The sequence below is a fragment of the Cebus imitator genome, unplaced genomic scaffold (assembly GCF_001604975.1).
Source record: "Cebus imitator isolate Cc_AM_T3 unplaced genomic scaffold, Cebus_imitator-1.0 Scaffold249, whole genome shotgun sequence".
NCBI lineage: Eukaryota > Metazoa > Chordata > Mammalia > Primates > Cebidae > Cebus > Cebus imitator.
In genome coordinates, this window is record NW_016107564.1 from 2739480 (window position 1) to 2757039 (window position 17560).

Genomic DNA, 17560 nt, shown 5'->3' on the forward strand with positions numbered 1-17560 from the left:
CTGTGAAAATCACCTTGGAGTTTCTGAACGAGAGTCCTGGCCCCGCCGGGCCGGCGCTGGCGCGGGCGACGACCGTAAACGCTCACCCCGCGGCAGGAGCCACCACCAGCTTCCCCTGGTTGTGGTGCGGCAGCTGCGCCAGCCTAAAGGCCTCCTTAATCCGCAGCAGTCTCTTTTCGCTCACATGGCTCTGGGATTCTGTCGAGACGAGCCCTGCCCGCGCTCGGCTACAGCCAGCCAGACCGCCAGCTCAGACGCAGAGCTCTTCGCGGAGTATTCCCTGAGTTTCCAGTCAGGGGGCCCCAGGCGCCTAGGGGGTTGTTACCGCCTGGGCGTTCAAATAACTCCCGCGAGAGGAGGAAATCCCGCGAGACTGCTGGCAGAGAGTAGGGAGGTGGAAAACTGGAACAGGCACCTCCTGACACCGCCCCTGTTTCACGCCTGCGCAGAGGGCCGATCCAGTTTTTTCCGGCTCAACTGTGGAACCTGTGAGGTAGGCCGGAAGTGGTCTTGCGGAGAGAATGAGAGGAGATCCGAGCTGCAGCTCCGCTGAAGAGACCTGAGGCTTGCGGCCTCGGGCTCGGCCGGGTCGCGGCAGCTGGGCTGGAGGTGAGACGAAAAAAGGGCAACATTTGGTGGGAGTGGACCGGAGTCCGCTAAAGCGAAGCATTCCAGGGTTCGTTGCAGGGAAATAAAGTCTTGGTTTTGCCCCCGGTATGAATTGAAGGAAGGTGAGAGCGGCAGCAATCCGGGCCTGAAAGGCGGTTTTTCTAGGGTCGGCCGAGGGTTCAGGCCAAAGTTCTTTGAAATCCTAGTTGGCGCCATGGAGGACGGGAGGAAACCGATCAGGAATCTCCTAGGAAGAGGACCATGTTTTAATCTAGCTAAAGCTGGCACCTGATAGTTTCCACTCTTAGGCCTAGTAACTAATGTGTGCATAATGTCAAAACAGGAAACAAAGAGAAGTGCAAGAGATGGAAGGTAATTTTAAGTTAGTGGCTGTATGACAGATTTGCAGCGTCTTTTGTTTCTACCTTTTGTCTGTCTAAAGGATTTTAAAAAGGCATTACATCCTTTTTTTTAATCCTTTAGACAGACAAAAGGTAGAAACAAAACTATAATACATATGTACTCACCAGTGAATTGGAGAAATAAATGATAATATAAGTGACTGAAATCGTTTGTCAGCTCGACCCCATCTCATTCTCTTCCCTTTTGCCCAGGGAAACCACTCTCCCTAACACCAAGCAATCAGTAATGTGTATATCTATAAATATCTTTTTGCAGCTAGCTTGTTTTACTTAATGTTTTTAAGATTTGTCAGTGTTGTGTAACTCCACCTCATTCATCTTAATAGCTGAACGGATATTCTGTGAATTGAATATGTCACTGTCCATTGTTCGGTATCCTCAGTGCCTGACATTCTTTAGGTACGGTAGGTAGCTAAATGTTAGTTGAATGTATGACTGCTGTAGCATTTGAACAAAGTAAAAAAGAATGAATAGGACTTCATATGACCCAACAGGAGTATTCCAGGCAAAGGGATTGCTAGCTAAAAGCAGAGACATGAAAGTGCATGAACTGTTTCAAGAATTTAGTACTGAAATGTAGAATGTATGGAAGTCATGTGATGAAGGAGAAACCTGGAAAGATGAAGCTGAAGCTTAAGGGATATTATCCTGAAGAGTTGTTGAGTGCCGTTAAATGCTTTTCCAATTATGAGAAACTGATCAGAGTTGTATTTTCGGAAGATGATACTCACAGCACACTAGAGATATATCTTAGGATATAAAAGATTATTGACAGGGAATTCAAGACTATCAAACATTATAACAATAACAATCATTGCATTAAGCACACACGTAAGACAACCAGCCATACTAAAAATCCTAAAACATTTTCCTAATCTGTTATCACATTTCTAAACAATTATTAATATTTCATATTTTCTTCTGTCAATCTTGCAACATTTTCTACTTTGGCCTCTCACTTAGCTGATACCTTGCATCCAATTCAGTTAAAAAAGAACATCCCCATGCTTTCATCACCACATCTACCAGATCTGTTCCCCAATATACTGCCACTGCTATTACTATAGGTGAACTGTCTGATTTAGGAGGGAGAGTAAACCCTTTAAAAAATCCTTTTTAAAACAATAGTGAACTAGTGTTATAAACTTTCAAAGGGGATTGAAACATGAACAGTAAGAATATGAAAGAACAGAAAGGTTAAAAGACAACTGCTTCTAAGAGAATAATTATCTGTATATAGTAATATAAAAATAAGATACTTTTTAAAATGTTTTTTGTTTTCAGGTAGATTTAGGTTCCAAGCTTTAAAAGCTAAATCTAAATTTACTTCACATGTATGTTTTTACAGGATCATTGTTTCTACTATTTCTTAACATTTAAAATAGAATCTTTGATAGTCCTATTTTAAATAATATGCTGTATTAGCCTTTTTCTTATATATTTCCAAATTGTCCAAATATAGTTGGATAACTTATTTTTTATTCACTGTGATAAAAATAGAATGTGCGTTCTACAGTTTACTACAGGTATCACTAATTTTCTCATTCTTTCAAACACATTGAGTAACTACCATACAATAAGCACTATTCTAGGAATAGGTAGATAAGATTTATTAATGGGAAATCACTAACCTGAAACCAGATCATATGACCGTGTTAATACACCTTGGTGTATAAGAAACTTTCCACTACAAATATTTGGTTACCTTAATTGGAACTCTTCTCAAGGGAGGCCAAGTAGATGGATAGCTGAATAACAAGTGTTATTACTTGGAAATTTGGCCATGTAGCCACAGGAGCCAGTTTCAGTGCACACATTCTTAAGCATCAGTGTACACATTCATAGGTCTGGTATTTTAGCCAGCAGAACCCATCTAGGTTATGAAATCACACTGGTATACTACATCGTGTTCAGGTATGAACATGTTCTGATTTACATTGAGTACTAATTGAGAATGTCTGTTTAAATTAAAGTTCGAGAACTTATGATTAGGCCAGAACCTCAAGTTTGAACTTCTCCCAAGAGTTCCTCTGGCTTCTCATTAAGGCTGGTTTCAGAGATGTAAGTAAATAAAGTCAAACAAAAGACTTCGTAGCACGTTTTGTTTAGCATTGCTTTTCTTGAGCTATATATGGTAAATATTTAGGGAGAGGTAGCAGAAGGACAAAATTGTAGCAGTTTGAGGTTTCTTGGGGGAGAGTTGAAGCATTAAAATATGCTAGCATCCTTATATGAACTTTTAACTATGGAAGGAAGTGTCAATATTCTCTTTCAGGCAGCTGTTTATCTGGTTTAGGCCGTTTCAAGGCTCTGTATATTGCCCTTCAACTTTTCTTATGCATTAAAAAGAGATCTGGATCATTTACCTTCAGCAGTGTAGTTCTGGTCTAAAATATTGATGACCACTCACTGTACTGGGACTTCCAAGAGGCATTTACCATAAACTCTTTAGTCCTGCTAATAACCTTGGCATATGACATAAAACCTCCTAAGAAAAGCTTTGTCTCTTTCCAACCAAGGTTAAGTATTTGTAACATGTCATCTTTTTTGGGGGGGGCGGGGCGGGAGGGCAGAGTCTCACTCTGTCACCCAGGCTGAAGTACAGTGGCACGATCTCGGCTCCTGCAACCTCTGTCTCCCTGGTTCAGGCGATTCTCCTGCCTCAGCCTCCCGAGTAGCTGGGATTATAGGTGCATACCACCATACCTGGCTAATTTTTTATTTTTAGTAGAGATGGGGGTTTCACCATGTTGGCTAGGCTGGTCTTGATCTCCTGACCTCAGGTGATCTGCCCACCTCGGCCTCCCAAAGTCCTGGGATTGCAGGTGTGAGCCACTGTGCCCGGCCAGCATGTCATCTTTCAAGGAAGCATCTAACCAAGATTAAGTCAAAGGCACCTACCAGGTCCTGAATTCTCTCCCAGTTGCACACCTTTTAAGGTACAACCAGCTACCATATATAATAAATTTGTAGCTATTTAACCATTGTTAAAGCATTTAAGATTTTGACTTCCTGGAAGAACTCATGGTCTGCATAATAATTGTATTAAAAGGTAAAATACCTGATCAAGAAAAAGAGGTTTAGGGCCAAACTATACAACTTCGTAACTAGAGCAGTACCACAAAATAACAGTGTTTTAAAATGTACTCAAGATTTATTTTACTCAAATATGGTAAGATATGCAGATGTGAAAATGACTGTCATGAAAGAAGAAATTTTTATACTCATGTATCCATAGAAACAGGAAGCACAGCACCTTACACCATGCAAGGGTACCATACCTAGAAGCAGCAGGGTCAGTGGGGAGAGGAAGTACAAGGAAACTGCGGGAAAGCCTTTATTTGCTTTTATTAAGAAGTAATGGGCAAAACTGGATAAGCAGGCTTGAACAGGGTTAAAATTGGCTGGTTTAAATAATTTTGGCTGACTTAGGACATAGGGGATATCCCTAGTTTCCTGGTAGCTGGTCCTGGAGTGATTAGGACAGGGCAATATTGGTCTGGAGTATAAGAACCCAAGATGTCTATGTTGGGTGTGAGTATAGGTATGGGGGTTCTGGATTGGTTAGATTGCGTAGGAATTAGCTAACCCTGGTAGAGGTAGTACCTCCCCAGTCATCAAGGACCCACCCAGATACCAGTGCATTAACTATAGAAAAATAAGAAAATACAGTTAATACAAACAGTCCTAATAAAGATATAGCATTAACATAGTTAAGACATGTTGAATTCCTAATAAATAAATACTACAGTAAATGTAAGACTGCTCCTCTTCCAAAAAACTTGAGATAATTTGATAGAAAACATGGGTAAGGAAGGGCTGGAACTACCGTTACGGCCATAAGACTGAAGTACACTATGATCCAAGAGAGCAGTGCAGTACTACCAAGGCAGGCATGACCAAGATAGGTGTGGCCAAGCAAAAAGGAAGTATGTATGGTGAATAAGCTATATTCCTTCATGGCTTGCTGTATTCCGTTTTGTTAATACACTTTCCAACTCCTGATGCCAACTTCTGAGTTTTACTGTCACTATTTTTCTGTTTACCAGTCTCGATTGAAGTGGTTTGCCTTATAGAAATAGGCCTAAGATAATGATAGAGTTATAGACTTTTTGCCTCACCGTCCATGATCTTAGATATCATAAAGGCCCCCATAGCTGGCAGTAATATTACTTTGTTCTGTGATACTTTCATGTTTTATCTCTCATCTTATTCCCAGGTCAAGGATGCATTCCCAGGAAAGTTCCATAAAAATATATCATCAGCTCCAACCTGATATTTGACCTAGCCATGGAAAACCTCATTGGCTCCTTACTAGATCAGACCATAAATATGATTAAGGAATGGAAATCTAAGATAAATTTCCACTACTTGAAGATGTTTTTATACAAGTCAACAGTTTAGCGGATCAGCTAGATTCTTTCATCATCAAGCAGACATACTCAAGGTACCAGCACAGTAAAGGGCACAAAATGTCTCTATATCAGTATTTTTCACAATATGTGTGAGACCCATTAGTGAGGCATGAAAGCAATTCTGTGAGTCATAATGAACATTTAAAAAATAAATAAAATGTAAAATATCAAAGTATTTTGCATGAATCCTTTGCCTGAATTGTGCACATTGCAAGGAATGCTGAGGTCAATTTCAATTTGTGAGAAAGGTATTTGATGGAGGGGATAGGATGAATAGAATGTATATTGGCCAAGAAATGATTTTCGGGCATTTGCTCCTGGGTGTCGTGCTTGATTTTCATAATAGCAAGGTTAATGCATAGTCAAGTTTTATATTACAGTGACTTGCAACTAGTTGTGAAGTCTGAGATACTCAACTGGATTCAATTGCAAACTTTGAGTGTAGTTTTGAAAATATGTTATTTAGACTATGTATTTTTTTTTCTTCTTTTTTGAGTTAGTGCCAATTATAACATTTTAATCAAACTGGAACAAATTGTTAGTAAAATGGATCATTTCTTTATTAAAAGAAAGAGGAATAGTGAAGTGAAATATGCAGAAGCATGTTCAAGTTCATCTGTTGAATCTGGAATTGTGAATAGTGGCAATATTGAGAAAAATACTGACTCTAATCTGCAAATTTCAACTTCATTTGAGCCACATTTCAAAAAGAAAAAAGTAAGTGCAAGACGTTATAATGAAGATTACTTAAAATATGGCTTTATCAAATGTGAAAAACCGTTTGAAAATGACAGACCTCAGTGTGTTATTTGTAATAATATTCTTGCGAATGAAAGCTTAAAACCTTCGAAATTAAAAAGGCACTTAGAAACTCAGCATGTTGAACTTATTGATAAGCCTCTTGAATATTTTCAAAGGAAGAAAAAAGACATAAAATTATCAACACAGTTTCTTAGTTCTACCATTAGTGAGAAAGCCTTATTATCATCATATTTAGTTGCATATCGTGTGGCAAAAGAGAAAATAGTTAACACAGCTGCTGAAAAAATTATTCTTCCAGCATGTTTGGATATGGTACGTACAATATTTGATGATAAATCAGCTGATAAATTAAAAACTATACCTAATGATAACACAATATCACTTCGAATTTGTACTATTGCAGAACATTTAGAAACAATGCTTATTACTCGCTTACAGTCTGGTATAGATTTTGCAATCCAGCTTGATGAAAGCACTGATATTGGAAGCTGCACAACACTTTTTGTTTACGTCAGATATGCATGGCAAGATGATTTTATGGAGGATTTTTTGTGTTTTTTAAATTTAACCTCACACCTAAGTGGATTAGATATTTTTACAGAATTAGAAAGGCGCATAGTTGGCCAATATAAGTTAAACTGGAAAAACTGTAAAGGAATTACAAGTGATGGCACAGCAACCATAACTGGAAAGCATAGCAGAGTAATTAAAGAATTACTAGAAGTTACTAATGATGGTACTGTGTGGAATCATTGTTTTATACATCGTGAAGGTTTAGCATCCAGAGAAATTCCACAGAATCTCATGGAAGTATTGAAAAATGCAGTGAAAGTTGTTAATTTTATTAAAGGAAATTCACTGAATAGCCGGCTTCTTGAAAAATTTTGTTCAGAGATTGGAACTAATCATACCCACTTACTATATCATACCAAAGTTCGTTGGTTGTCTCAAGGGAAAATACTAAGCAGGGTTTATGAGCTCAGGAATGAGATTCACTTCTGTCTCATTGAAAAAAAGTCTCATTTGGCAAATATTTTTGAAGATGATATTTGGGTAACAAAATTGGCATATTTAACTGATATGTTTAGCATTCTTAATGAACTGAGTTTAAAACTACAGGGGAAAAACAGTGATGTATTCCAACATGTTGAACGTATCCAGGGATTTCAAAAGACATTATTGTTATGGCAAGCAAGACTCAAAAGTAATCGTCCTAGCTACTACATGCTTCCAAGATTTTTGCAACATATTGAAGAGAATATTATTAATGAAAACATTTTGAAAGAAATAAAATTAGAGATATTGTTGCATCTCACTTCTCTATCTCAAACTTTTAACCACTTTTTTCCAGAAGAAAAATTTGAAACATTAAGGGAAAACAGCTGGGTAAAAGATCCATTTGCTTTTCGAAGCCCTGAATCAATAATTGAGCTAAACTTGGTGCCTGAAGAAGAGAACGAATTATTACAGCTTAATTCTTCATATACATTGAAGAATGATTATGAGACCTTAAGTTTATCAGCATTTTGGATTAAGGTAAAGGAAGACTTTCCATTGTTAAGTAGAAAGAGTGTCCTGCTATTACTACCATTCACAACTACTAGTTTGTGTGAACTAGGGTTTTCTATCTTCACCCAGTTAAAAACAAAGGAAAGGAATGGGCTGAATGGTAAAGCAGCTATGCGGGTAGCATTATCTTCCTGTGTTCCAGACTGGAATGAACTTATGAACAGGCAAGCACACCTATCATAGTAAATAAAATCTTACCTAGTTTTTGTTTTTGTATTTCTTATTTTGTAGTATTATTCTATATTATATTTAAATGGGACTATAACCTTGTATGTGGTACTTATGTTTTAATTTTTGTTATATTTAATAAAATTATTTTATGTTCATTGAACAAAAATTTAATGAATTTCTGTTAGAGGCCAGGAATTATTCCAGAGACATTTGGGATACAAAAGTGAACAAAACAGATAATTCCCTAGTGGATTTTATATCCTGGTAAAGAGAAATTGATAATTAACATAATAAATAAGCTTTATAATATTTAGAAGCTCTTAAGTGCTATGGAAAGTGTAGTAAGTACTGGGAAACCAAACCATGAAGGATTCTGTAGACCATTATTGGGCCTCTGGCTTTTGTCAATGGAAAAGAGAACAGTTGAAGTGTTTGTTTAAGCAAAGGAGAGAGATGATCCGAGTTAGGTTTTAAAAGACACTCTGGTCATTATTTTAAATTCTTAGAATAAGTCTGGACTAAATGTTACTCCCCCCTCACTGGGCATGTGGCTCAGATCTGTAATCCCAGCACTTTGGCAGGCCATGGCAGAAGGATCACTTGAGCCCAGGAGTTCAAGACCAGCCTGGACAACATAGTGAGACCTTGTTTCTGCTAAAAAATTTTTTAAAAAATAAGCCTAGTGTGTTGTTGCACACCTGTAGTCCCAGCTACTCAGGAGGTTGAGGCAGAAGGTCGCTCAAGCTCAGGGGTTTGAAGTTGCAGTCATCTATGATTGCACCACTGCAGTCCAGCCTGAGCAACAGAGTGAAATCCTGTCTCAAAAAAATTAAATGTCACTTCCCTAGAGAAACCTTTCTAACCACCTTAGGGTAAATCCTCCATTATTCCTTTTATTTATTTGTTTTTCTTGTAGTACATAATTTGTAATAATTTTTATTACTATCATTCTGCCACCCTGGAATATGTAATTCATAATTATTTGATTACTATCCTTCTTCCATAGTTGGGGAGATGATGTTCATTTGCATGATACATAGTATGTATTTAATATCCATTTACTAAAGAATAAATGAATCAATAATACCTAACATCTCTAATTTGCAGTCATTTCCAGTAATAATTATTAAGTATGTGGCAAATTTCTTTGCCTTTTTTACTTTTTAAAATCTGATTTTGGGGCCGGGGGCAGTGACTCACACCTGGAATCCCAGCACTTTGGGAGGCTGAAGCAGGCAGATCACCTGAGGTCAGGAATTCAAGACCAGCCTGGCCAACCTAGCGAAACCCCGTCTTTACTAAAAATACAGAAATTCGCTGGACATGGTGACGGCGCCTGTAATCCCAGCTACCTGGGAGGCTGAGGCAGGAGAATCACTTGAACCCAGGAGGTGGAGTTTGCAGTGAGCCAAGATTGCGCCACTGCACTCAAGCCTGGGCGACAGAGTGAGATTCGATCTCAAAAAAGAAAGAAAAAATTTGATTTTGACATAACTTCTGTAAGCATCCAGAAAGGCGTTGATGCTGCTTCTTCACATTGTTGTGGATGCTTAAGCAATGTATATTGTGTAATATATAGTCTTCAAACTAATTTCAACTTCTGCCTCTCTGTGTACTCCTTCCTTCACTGGGTGATACTATTTTGGCATGGTCTTTCTCATTAAAATCTTACAGGGTAGCAGTTCCTTTCCATCTGCTATCATGCCTAGCCTTGTAATATTTGATTTTTCAGATTTCCTATTCTATTGAAGGTAATTGATTTTTTCTTTTTTTGATGCTTGAAATAAAGTGTTGAAAAATCATTTTCTGTGAGTAGCTCATATTTCTGCACAGTCTGAATCCCCCATTTGACAGTGTTCACTTTTAAATTAAGGATGTATAAAGGAAACATTCCTGGATAGTGAAGCTAGAGATAGCACCTCCCCTAGAGACATCCCAGGGAAGTAAAGATAAGCCTTCTCTTTTCTCACACTAGGAAGGGAATTTGCCTACATTCCAGAAATAATGAGTAATCTCTGGAGAAGATGGCGAGACATGTCAGCAGCTCCATAAAAGCCTAGAAACTATTAAAATGTGGGGCTCCTCTTCTGTGGTGCAACCCACTGCATTCAGAGGTAACACCTGGCCCATACTGTATGACGTTATAGGAATTGGAGCATGGGAACACACACAATGCTACTCTGGCTGCTATTTTTGCTATGAATAAGAAATTGTTTCTCTGATCCAGAGGTTTGTGTCTTTCTGTGAGTATCTCTGTCCTGTAAAATCTCTTTTACTATGTAAGGTAACATTTACGGGTTTCAGGGAGTAGGATGTAGACATCTTTGGGGAGGCTATTAAGGCTACTATAGTCCACCCTCTGGTCCCCAAAGACTCATCCATTCCACTTGAAAAATACATTCACCCATCCTAAGGTCCCCACAGATCTCAGCCCATTATAGCATTAGCTCAAGTCCAAGTCAAGTTTCATCAACTAAAAAGTCCAAAATCTCATATCTGAATTAGATATGGGTGCAGCTCTGAGCGTAATCGATTCTGGAGCAAAATTTTATATCTAAAGACCTATGAAACTAGGAAGCAAGATCTGTGCTCTAAAACAGTAGTGGGACAGAAATAGGGGAGCAATCATAGATGTTCTCATTCAGAAAGGAGACACCACCCAATCCCTTTCAAAGTCTCATGGACAAATTCCATCAGGTTATAAAGCCTGGGAATAGCTGTGGCTCCGGCAACTGTCCTCTATACCTGGGGCTTCACCCTCAGAGCCATCCTTTTTGATGTCTGTCACTGAGTAGTTTTGTCAGTCTGTTTCTTGCTGGTAGAATTTAGGGAGCTCGAGTGCCTTCTTTCATTTTGTCTTCTCTGTCCCTTTTAGTCCAATTTGACAGTGTTTCTGTTGGTAAAACAAAACATTGTGGGTTATAGGGATTCACTCCACTGAAAGAGAGGCTCCTCAACAGATGGTTCCTGAATAATTCTATCTCTACTTGGGACTTCTGCTGAGATTGGTTGAGGGGGTTTGTGCGTCATATGCCTCTTCAAAGAGCCCTCTGTGTAACTAAATAATCTTTAGTACTTCCTAAGCAGTAGCAAAAGACTACCCACACTTAAAAATAGTTAAGATAAATTTCATACTATGTATATTTTACCACAATTTAAAATTCAAAAACTTTTTATAGAAGGATGTACAGCCACATTGTTGGCCTTCTCACCAGAGCATGCTTTCCTTACAGTGGATCTCTTAGCTTTGGCATCCTTTGCAATCTCAATAGGCTGAGTATTTCTCAAATCATCGAATCCTGGTTTTATTTTCTAACAGTTTTCTCAGTTTATCCCTTTCCTCTCTCATTTTTCTAAAAGCAACGATAAACCAAGTCAGATTTTCATCACTGCTTGGAAACTTTGTACAAATACATTGCTTAAAAGTTCTGTTTTCTTACAATTTTAGGACACAATTCATCTAAGCTTCCTACCACTATATAAAAAGAACTCTTTTTCCTTTAGTTTCAAAAACTAAGTTTCTCATTTCTTTGTGAGCCTTCACCAGCAGCATTTTTAACATCTGTATTTCTACAGTTTATGGTGTTTTTCTCTAATATAAGTTTTCTCTACCATACTGTCACTTACTTTCAAGCCCTCATAATACCCATGTTTCCACTAACAGCTATTCGAGGATGTTAGGCCTCTTCTATCATATTCCTGAAAATTATTCCAGTCTCTCTACAGATTATCCAAATCCAAATTACTTCCATAATTTTAGTGTTCGTTACAGCAGAATTGTCATAATTTGAAGCCAGAAAAATCTTTCTCTTGATGATTGAACTCACCTATTCTCCAATCTTGCTTTTTCCTTGTGGACTCTGGTCAAGATTAGACAAGAATAATAGTCCTGCTCCTGGTGATTCCCAAGTTCAGTCTTGGAAATGAAGGGAAAAGGAGGCAGAAAGAGGGATGGTTTCAGGTACCCAAAGCTGTATGTGTTTCCTATTGCTGCTTAGCGAATGCCACATAATGGCTTAAAGCAACATAAATTTATTCTTTTTTGGAGTCCAATGTAAGTCTTAATGGGGTGAAAGTCAAGGTGTCAGCAGGATTCATTCCATCTGGATTATTCAGGGAAGAACATTTCCTTACCCTTCCAAGCTTCTGAAATCTGCCTGCATCCCCTGTCTCATGGCTACTTCTTGCATTTTCAGCGCCAGCAGCATAATATCTTCAAGTATCTCTGTGCTTTTGCTATCACATAATTTTCTCTGTGTCTCTGATTTACCAGACTTCCTCCTATAAGGACTTTTAGGATTATATTGGACTCATCCAGATAATTCAATATAATCTCCCCATCTCAAGATCCTTAATTTAATCACATCTGCAGAGTCCTTCTTACTATGTAAAGTATCTATAGGCTCCAGAGTTTAGGACATGAATTAAACTTTCTTTGCTGGGTTATTTTTCAGCCTTCCACAACAGACAATAAACATAGCAACATATGAGATAAGCATTCAGAACAATGATTGAAAGTACACTGTGAAACATTCTATTCTAAGGCCTTTAAATGCATAATCTCTTTATTCTCTGGCAATCAAGATTTCTGGCCAACAAAAGAAACACAGTTTTCAATAAGGAAGCTCAGAAATTATTGATAACTCATAATGATCAAGAGAACAAAGTGCAAATGCCTTAGCATTGTGCTCAATGGCTTTAAGATATGACCTAACTTTCCTGTCTAATTTCTGTCTGCATCCTGTTTACCAATCAAACCAAACTTTCAACTGTTTCCAGAAGCTCCATGGTTTTTTTCTTTTCTGCCTTTGCTCAGGCAATTAGCTCCATCTGAAATCCCTTTTACCACAACTGTGTATATCAGCATACTATTTCTTCTATAAGTTTATATAAGTGGAGTAATAAAGTTTGTGTTCTTTTACATCTAGCTTCTTTCATTCAGCATATTTTTAAAATTTTTGTCATTTTTTTGTATTGCTAATAATACTCTATTATATGATGATATTGCAAGTTACTAGTCTCGTTGGTCATTTGCATTGTTTACTGTTTTGAGTTACAAATTAAGCTTCTACAAACAGGCATAGATGTATTTTCATTTTTCTTTTGGTAAATACCTAGGAATGAAATATCTTCTTTGGTGAAATATAGGTTCAACTATTTTGCCAATTTTAAGATGTGGTTGTTTTTCTTACCTTTGAGTTGTCAGTGTTCTTTCTGTTTTAGATCAAGCTTCTCCAACCCACAGCCCACGGGCCACATGCTGCCCAGGACGGCTTTGAATGCAGCCCAACGCAAATTTGTAAACCTCCTTAAAACCTTATGAGATTTGTGCATGTGTTAAGGGTGGCAAATATCTGAGTCTCACAGCACGAAATATGTTAGCAGTAGAAGGAATCTGAGTTACCGACAGTGAATCTGTATGGGTCTGCCTCCTCAGAAAAAAATATCTCAGTATTTAAAGACATGAGTTTGCAGGTTAAAAGGGCTCATGGATTGCCCACTACAATGAAAAACAACTACCTTTCTCCAAGTTCATCTCTGAAATTTCATACTCTTGAGAATACAAGGAAATTCTGAAAACTTCCAGATAGAAAAAAATAGGCCAAAGAATAAACAACAACAACAAAAAGTTCAAATAAACAGAAATATGAAAATGACTTCAGATTTCTCAACAGCAACACAGATAATAATGGAGCACAGGCCTTCAAAATTTTGAAGGGAAATGCTTTCTAACACAAAAATCTACCCAACTAAATTCTCAATCAAATGTGAGGTTAGAATAATGAAATTTTGAATTCTTATGCAAAAATCTCAGAAACCCAACCAAATTCTCAATCAAGTGTGGGGGTAGAATAATGACATTTTGAATTCTTATGCAAAAATCTCAGAAAGTTTAGTCCCCTATGTATCTTTTCAAGAAGCTATTGGAAGATGTGCTCCATAAAAGAAGAAAGAGGAGGACATGAGATCTAGGTGTATTAGTTCATTTTCATGCTACTCAAAGACGTACCTGAAACTGCAAACAAAAAGAGGGTTAATTGGACTTACAGTTCCACATGCCTGGGAGGCCTCAGAGTCATGGTGTGAAGTGATAGGCACTTCTTACATGGCAGTGGCAAGAGAAAAAGGAAGAAGCAAAAGTGGAAACCCGTGCTAAACCCATCAGATCTCAGGAGACTTATTCACTATCACAAGAATAGCATGAGCAAGACTTGCCCCATGATTCAATTACCACCCTCTGTCTTTCTACCACAACACATGGGAATTCTAGGAGCTACAATGCAAGTTGAGATTTGGGTGGGGACACAGCCAAACCATATCACTAGGAAACAGGACATGCAGCACAGGAGAGATGAAAGGAATTTACCAGGATGGCTGCTGTGTAGCAAGTAGAGAGAGCAAGAAGCTCAGATTCAGACAGAAAACTGGACAGCTCCAGGAAGGATGTTTTCAAGAACCCACCCTCCCCTGCCCACAAAAAAAAAAAAAAAAAAAAAAAAAAACCCAACAAAAAAAAAAAAAAAAAAAAAAAGGTGGGGCACAGTGGTCATGCCCATAATCCCAGCTCTGGGAGGCCGAGGCTTGCAGATCACTGGAAGACAAGAGTTTCAGATGGCCTGGAAACCCTACCTCCACTAAAAATAAAAAAAATTAGCCAGGTGTGGGGGCATGTACCTGTAATCCCAGTTACTCAGGAGGTTGAGGCAAGAGAATCACTTGAACATGGTAGGTAGAGGTTGCAGTGAGCCGAGATTATGCCACTGCATTCCAGCCTGAGCGACAGAGTGAGACTCCGTCTCAAAAAAANAAAAAAAAAAAAAAAAAAAGAAAAATAAAAAAAAATCATACACACCCCCTGAGATCAATATCTCTGATGTTTTTGAATGTTTCAAGAGATTTACATGTCTATCAGAGAGTTTGACCATAATCATAGGTGTTCATAGAATATCAAGCAAATACACAAATAAGTGTGTGTGTGGCCAGGGCAGGGATTGAGGTGCATAGACAATGATTACCTCCAAGGTAAACAAGTGGTTTACAACAAATAAAATGTAATCATAGAATGCTATAAGCTCAGCCATGAATAATGCTGGCAAGATCATAATACTTTAAATGCTGATAACAGATTTAGAGTTGTGATATAGCCATATTAGGAGAATGAAGGGTACAGAAGGATGCATTGTGGAGGTGAGACAGGATTAAAGCTAAAATCTCTTTTTTCATACTAGGACATTAAAGAATAATATCCCAAACAGAAACAAGGGCCAGGCGTGGTGGCTCACGCCTATAATCCCAGCACTTTGGGAGGCCGAGGTGGGTGGATCTCAAAGTCAGGAGTTCAAGAGCAGCCTGACCAACATGATGAAACCCCGTCTCTACTAAACATACGAAAATTTAGCCAGGCTTGGTGGCGCACACCTGTAATCCCAGGTACTCATGAGGCTAAGGCAGGAGAATCGCTTCACCATGGGAGGCAGAGATTGTAGTGAGCCAAGATCGCACCACTGCACTGTGGCCTGAGTGACAGAGCGAGACTCTGTCAAGGAAAAAAAAGAAAGAAACAGAAACATCAACAAATAGCATATAGGCATTGTATTAGTCTGTTCTTGCATTGCTATAAAGAGATACCTAAACTAGTCATTTTTTTATTGCATTTTAGGTTTTGGGGTACATGTGAAGAACATGCAAGATTGTTGCATAGGTACACACATGGCAGTATGCTTTGCTGCCTTCCTCCCCATCACCTATATCTGGCATTTCTCCCCATGCTATCTCTCCCCAACTCCCCACCCCCCGCTGTCCCCTATTTCTGCCCCCGACAGACCCCAGTGTGTGATGCCACCCTCCCTGTGTCCATGTGTCCTCATTGTTCAACACCTGCCTATGAGTGAGAACATAACAGTGTAGAGGTTTAATTGGCTCACAGTTCTTCAGGCTGTAAAGGAAGCATAGTGGCTTCTGCATCTGGGGAGGCTTCAGGAAGTTTCCAAATGTGGTTGAAGGCAAAGAGGAAGCGAGGCGTCTTACGTGGTGGCAGCAGGGAGCAAGAGAGAGAGGGAAGAAGTGCTACACACTTTTAAACAATCAGATCTCACTCACTATCATGAGAACAGCACCAAGGGGATGGTGCTAGACCATTCATGAGAAACCCACCCCCATGATCAAATCACCTCCCACCAGGCGCACCTCCAACACTGGGGATTACAATTTAACATGAGATTTGGTGGGGACAAACCATACCAGGCCTGTGTGAAAGGAAAATCTTGGGGCCCCAAAATTACTAAACTAAATGGAAAAGTCAGGCTTCTGGGAACTGCTCAGAGCAAACCTGCCTCCCATTCTATTCAAAGTCATTCCTCTGCCTACTGAGATAGATGCATATTCTGATGGCCTTCTTTGGAAAGGCTTATCAAAAACTCAAAAGAAGGCAACCATTTGTGTCTCACCTACCTGTGACCTGGAAGCCCCCTCCCTGCTTCAAGTTGTACCTGCCTTTCTGGACGGAACCAATGTACTTCTCACATATATTGATTGATGTTTCATGTCTCCCTAAAATGTATAAAGCCGCTGGGCGTGGTGGCTCATGCCTGTAATCCCAACACTTTAGGAGGCCAAGACGGGCGGATCACCTGAGGTCGGGAGTTGGAGACCATCCTGACCAACGTGGAGAAACCCCATCTCTACTAAAAATACAAAAAACTTAGCCAGGCATGGTGGCTCATGCCTGTAATCCCAGCTACTCTGGAGGCTGAGGATCGCTTGAACTGGGGAGGTGGAGGTTGTGGCCGCACCATTGCACTCCAGCCTGAGCAACAAGAGCGAAACTCCATCTAAAAAAAAAAAAAAAAATGTATAAAGCCAAGTTGTCCGCCAACCATCTTGGGCACATGTCATCAGGACTTCCTGAGGCTGTGTCACAGATGCCCTCCTCAACCTTGGTAAACTTTCTAAATTAACTGAGATCTGTCTCAGATTTTTAGGGTTCACACATGTTATTTAGAAATATGGAAGTAAACACCAGGAACAAAACTGTTGAAATAATTAAAAATGCTTACCTCTGGAAAGTGGATTTAACTTAAGGAGGGACTGAACCGGAGAATGTGGATTTTGGTTATAGAAAACAAGAGATTCAAATAAAACAGGATAGAACACCTACACCTGTGCTGTCCTCCCTCATGTTTGTCAAGCGTTTGCCAGGCACTCAGAGTTCATTGCTGTCATTACTGTAAGAATTGAGGACTTGGGCCTCCACCTGGAATTCTGTTAATACCAGCTCTCTTAAACTGTCTCCAGGATTTTGCATCTAGCAGGAAGGGAGATTGTGACCTCTGACAAGTTAGTTGGCAGTAGGTATCCATGGAGAATTGGTTCTGGGACAACCCTGGATACCAAAATCCACAGATGCTCAAGGCCTTTATTTTAAGTGGTGTAGTACAGTATTTGCACATCCTCTCCTATAATTCAAATCATCTTTAGATTCCTTATAATATCTAGTACCAGCCGGGCACGGTGGCTCAAGCCTGTAATCCCAGCACTTTGGGAGGCCGAGGCGGGTGGATCACAAGGTCAAGAGATCGAGACCATCCTGGTCAACATGGTGAAACCCCGTCT

At 39.2% G+C, this 17560-nt stretch overlaps 1 protein-coding gene across 3 annotated transcripts; it reads left to right on the forward strand.

The window, feature by feature from the left end:
- Window positions 1–355: 355 nt before the first annotated feature.
- On the forward strand, window positions 356–9039 carry FAM200B (family with sequence similarity 200 member B). 3 transcript variants are annotated; one of them, XM_037727940.1, is made up of 3 exons: window positions 358–609; window positions 5251–5478; window positions 5943–9039. In XM_037727940.1, exon 3 carries the CDS (start codon window positions 5993–5995, stop codon window positions 7958–7960), a length of 1968 nt encoding a protein of 655 aa, XP_037583868.1. In that variant the 5' UTR covers window positions 358–609; window positions 5251–5478; window positions 5943–5992; the 3' UTR covers window positions 7961–9039. The 3 variants fall into 3 exon arrangements, with proteins under 3 accessions (XP_017354214.1, XP_037583868.1, XP_017354213.1); XM_017498725.2 differs by having other exon boundaries at window positions 356–493; window positions 5251–9039; XM_017498724.2 differs by having other exon boundaries at window positions 5251–9039.
- Window positions 9040–17560: the final 8521 nt, after the last annotated feature.

What these genes read in the sequence shown, in the direction of transcription:
- FAM200B (XM_017498725.2), top strand. Translation starts at nt 5,993, where the DNA reads ATGGATCATTTCTTTATTAAAAGAAAGAGGAATAGTGAAGTGAAATAT.